General features: G+C 34.8%; 1 protein-coding gene across 1 annotated transcript; it reads left to right on the top strand.

The window, feature by feature from the left end:
* The first annotated feature begins 838 nt into the window (after window positions 1-838).
* LOC113287857 (peroxidase 39-like) lies at window positions 839-2410 on the top strand. Its single transcript, XM_026536715.1, has 4 exons — window positions 839-1194; window positions 1275-1469; window positions 1589-1751; window positions 1849-2410. The coding sequence occupies exons 1-4, from the start codon at window positions 985-987 to the stop codon at window positions 2262-2264; spliced, it is 984 nt and encodes a 327-aa protein (XP_026392500.1). The 5' UTR covers window positions 839-984; the 3' UTR covers window positions 2265-2410.
* The last annotated feature ends 1498 nt before the right edge of the window (window positions 2411-3908 follow it).

Genomic DNA, 3908 nt, shown 5'->3' with positions numbered 1-3908 from the left:
GTGGTAATGAAAATTACCTAACATATGAGAGTAGTTTAGAAAATTAGCAAAAGGAAATGTAAAGCCCTAGAAAACGGTCCTCATTTATTTTCTCTTCTTCTTAATCTCAAATGATCTTTAAACATTACTAAACTGACGTTTCTTTTATCGTCGGATTGAATTTTGATCTTAAGTTTTCTTATATTTTGAATGAATACTAATTTCTTTTCTTTTTAGAATTGATGGTATTACCTTATATCTTAAAAGGTGGGATGTTTGAAAAATATTTGATATAAAAATTATAAATGTAAACTTATTACCGAAATTTCATCGAGTTTCAACGATAATTTCTCTAGTCCCTAATACAAAATTATACCAGTGTCTAGTACAAAATTATACCAGTGTCTCGATACCAACCAAGATGGACGGAGATCCAAAATTAACTACATTGATTGAGACCCACCCTATTATCATTTGGGAAGATAACAAATGAGTCATATACATGCTCTATTAGTGATTGGGAAAATAACAAATTGGTGATATACACACGCAAGCATGGTACAGTGAGATACTTACAATTATTTGGTTTTATTTCCGGTTTTACTTTTTTTAATTCGTAAATAGAGTCCACTAATCACTAATGTTAAGTCCTAACTATGCTTAAAGTACCATGTACAAGAAAAATCTAAAGTGGGCACCCTACAAAAAGATGTCCCTCCAAGAAAAAGCGAAATGATTCAAATGTGAAACTATTTCAAATAATACTTTTGCATCAAAAGGATATCATACCAAATTATATGGACTAATATAACTCTAATTGCACATACAATACTGCTAGAACGAATAAAAGTTTAATCATTCCATCTTAGCTGTTCTTAAGAAGTTTATGTTTTACTTTATTCTCATTTCAAGAATTTGCTTACAGGCACTATAAATGTTCATACCTAATCATATCAGTACAAACCAACTCGAAGACTCTTTCATCTTTTCTTCCCGTATACTAAAATGGGAACAATGAGTTCAACTAGCCTTGCAATTTTGGTTCTTTTTGGATTGTATAGTTCAGCATTTGCACAACTAAAAAAGGGTTTTTACTCTCGAAGTTGTCCAGAAGCTGAGAAAATAGTACTAGATTATGTTAACGAACATGTTCCACATGCTCCAACATTGGCCGCTACGTTTATCAGAATGCATTTTCACGACTGCTTTGTCAGGGTAAGCTTCTTTTCTTTTGCTCTGTTTTCCTTCGCATTATTTTGATTCTGAAGATGACTGTTTCTTTGATTTCAATGCAGGGATGTGATGGATCTGTGTTATTGAACAGAACGTCATCAAACAACCCAGTGGAGAAAGAGGCTCCACCTAATCTAACCCTTCAAGGTTTCGATTTCATTGACAGAGTAAAAGCCTTGCTAGAAGCTGAATGCCCCCAAACAGTTTCTTGTGCAGATGTTGTAGCTTTGGTTGCAAGAGATGTTGTTGCTATCACTGTAAGAAAATTCCCAAAACTAGCAAACCTACTTTACATTTCAACCTTTTTCATTTGATCTGCAGCTTTTTGTATAACTAAGAATCTAAAAATGATGTATTTATGAATTAACCACAACAGGGGGGACCTTCATGGAAAGTCCCCACTGGACGAAGAGATGGCTCTGTTTCAAACCAAGCCGAAGCTTTAAATCAGATCCCTGGACCATCTGACAATTTTACTGAACTTCGCACAAGTTTCGCAAACAAAGGACTTAATGTGAAAGATCTTGTTCTTCTATCCGGTAAGTACAACTACGTACTTCAATGCAAGTGAGGTTTAGTTAGAACATTATCGCTTTAATTTTACCTTGTTTTATTCTTTTGGGTTGTCATCATTAGGTGCTCATACAATTGGTATCACTCATTGTAATGAATTCTCTGACCGTCTCTACAACTTTACTGGTAAAGGAGACCAAGATCCTTCTTTGGACAGTGAATATGCAACAAATTTGAAGAATAAGAAATGCAAAACGATCACAGATAACACAACATTAGTTGAAATGGATCCAGGGAGTTTTAGAACTTTTGATTTAAGTTACTTCAAAAATTTAGTCAAAAGACGAGGTCTATTTACATCTGATGCGGCTCTAATAACTGATTCTACTTCATTATCCTACGTCACTGAACTTGTTAACGGAAATTTATCAAAATTCTTCACGGAATTTGCCAAGTCCATGGAAAAGATGGGCAAAGTTGGAGTTAAAGTCGGAACTGCCGGAGAGATAAGGAAGCAGTGTGCCATTGTTAACAGCTAAATTGCTTGTTAATTTCTTTAATGTCTGTTTGTTGTTTCTTTTATCGGTTTAGTTCCTTGCTTGTTTTTCTTTCTTATGTCTCTGATCAATGGACAGGATCAAGAAAAGTTGGTTCATATCTATTGTGTTTTTTATTGGTGTGATCATTTTGTTTCGCGGTCTACTTTATTCCTTGTTCCGTTTGTGAATTTGCTAGCTATTTTGGTTTGGAGAATAAAGTTTTGTATAGTTTAATTACAACTTTAAGATCATCATGGTTGTTTCCTGTCTTTGACTGAATTAACTTTGAACGAAAATTTGGAAACTTTTACGGTATCCACATCTTTTTTATTTTTTATTTATTTTTTTACTTTTTTTTTCTAAGAAACAAACTTTTCATTCAACAAAGAAGGAAATTACAAGCTTACACAATGTTTTCATCCCTGTCATAACAGTTCATAAAAGGTGGAAGAGAAGATCACGAATCTTTAAGATACAACAGTGTGGCACGGCGTGCAAGCCGATCAGCCAATTTATTTTTAACATGCATAATATAAACAAGCCTACAGACACCACTTCTAGACATAAGGTTTCCACAATCAGCAAGAAGATCTCCACATCTCCATCCGGCCGAGCAACTGTCTCCATTCACAAAATCAACCACTTGAAGGCAGTCACTAACTAAGAGAACTTTGGACAAGTTCAATTCCCTGACCCAGGAAATCGCCAAAATTAATGCAGTAGCTTCCGCAGAAAACTGCATCCTGAACTAGCCCAAAATCCGAACGAGAGCATTCTATTCTTCCTGTAACATCACAAAGAATCAGACCAACTCCCATATTAAATTTTTTAAAAGAACCATCCAAGAAGAGAATATGTCTAACATCAGTTCTAGGAGTTTTTACATCCTTCCTGCAAATTATCTCAGTAGGAGGAGTTATATAAGTGTTTATCATTCTTCTACTATTAAGAATGACTTTATCAAAATTAATGGCAACATTTTGAAATACCACTTCACATCTCAGCTTCCAAATGCACCACATGACAATTGACCCAATGCTAGGCCATCCCACGGGAAAAGGAGAAGGACCAATTCTAATGTCAAACCATCTAAGAAAGTAATCTTCAAGCCACAGAAAATCAGTAGAAATTAAATGTTGCAGAGATAAAGCAAACCAAATGTGAGAGACCACAGGGCAGAGAAAGAAGAGATGAAGAACTGTCTCAGAGTCATTCTTGCAGAGAGGACAAGTAGAATCTATAGAGTTATTATAAGAATGCATTGTAGAATTAACAGGCAACATGTGAGCAAACACCTTCCACATAAAATACCTAATCTTGGGGAGACAGTTAATTGACCAAACCTTTTCCCAGAAAGCAGAGTCCTCAGCAGAACAATAATCACTAGTATAAACTTTATATGTTAATAGTAAAATTTCCATCCTTAGTATGAGCCCATTTGATTTTATCTTCACAGAGTAAATTCAGACGAATAGTGCTTATTTTAATTACATCTTCAGGGAAGGAAAGGTTATGCAGAAGATCAACATTCCAAAACCTTGTTGCTGATCAATAAGTTCATATACAAAAGTGTAATTAAGGTAATTAGGATTAGCATACAATGGAGGAGCAGCTGAGTACGAAAACCAGTTAGACGACCAGATC

This window comes from Papaver somniferum, chromosome 6 (assembly GCF_003573695.1).
Source record: "Papaver somniferum cultivar HN1 chromosome 6, ASM357369v1, whole genome shotgun sequence".
NCBI classification, from domain to species: Eukaryota; Viridiplantae; Streptophyta; class Magnoliopsida; order Ranunculales; family Papaveraceae; genus Papaver; species Papaver somniferum.
This window is presented reverse-complemented; position numbering and strand designations above follow the sequence as displayed.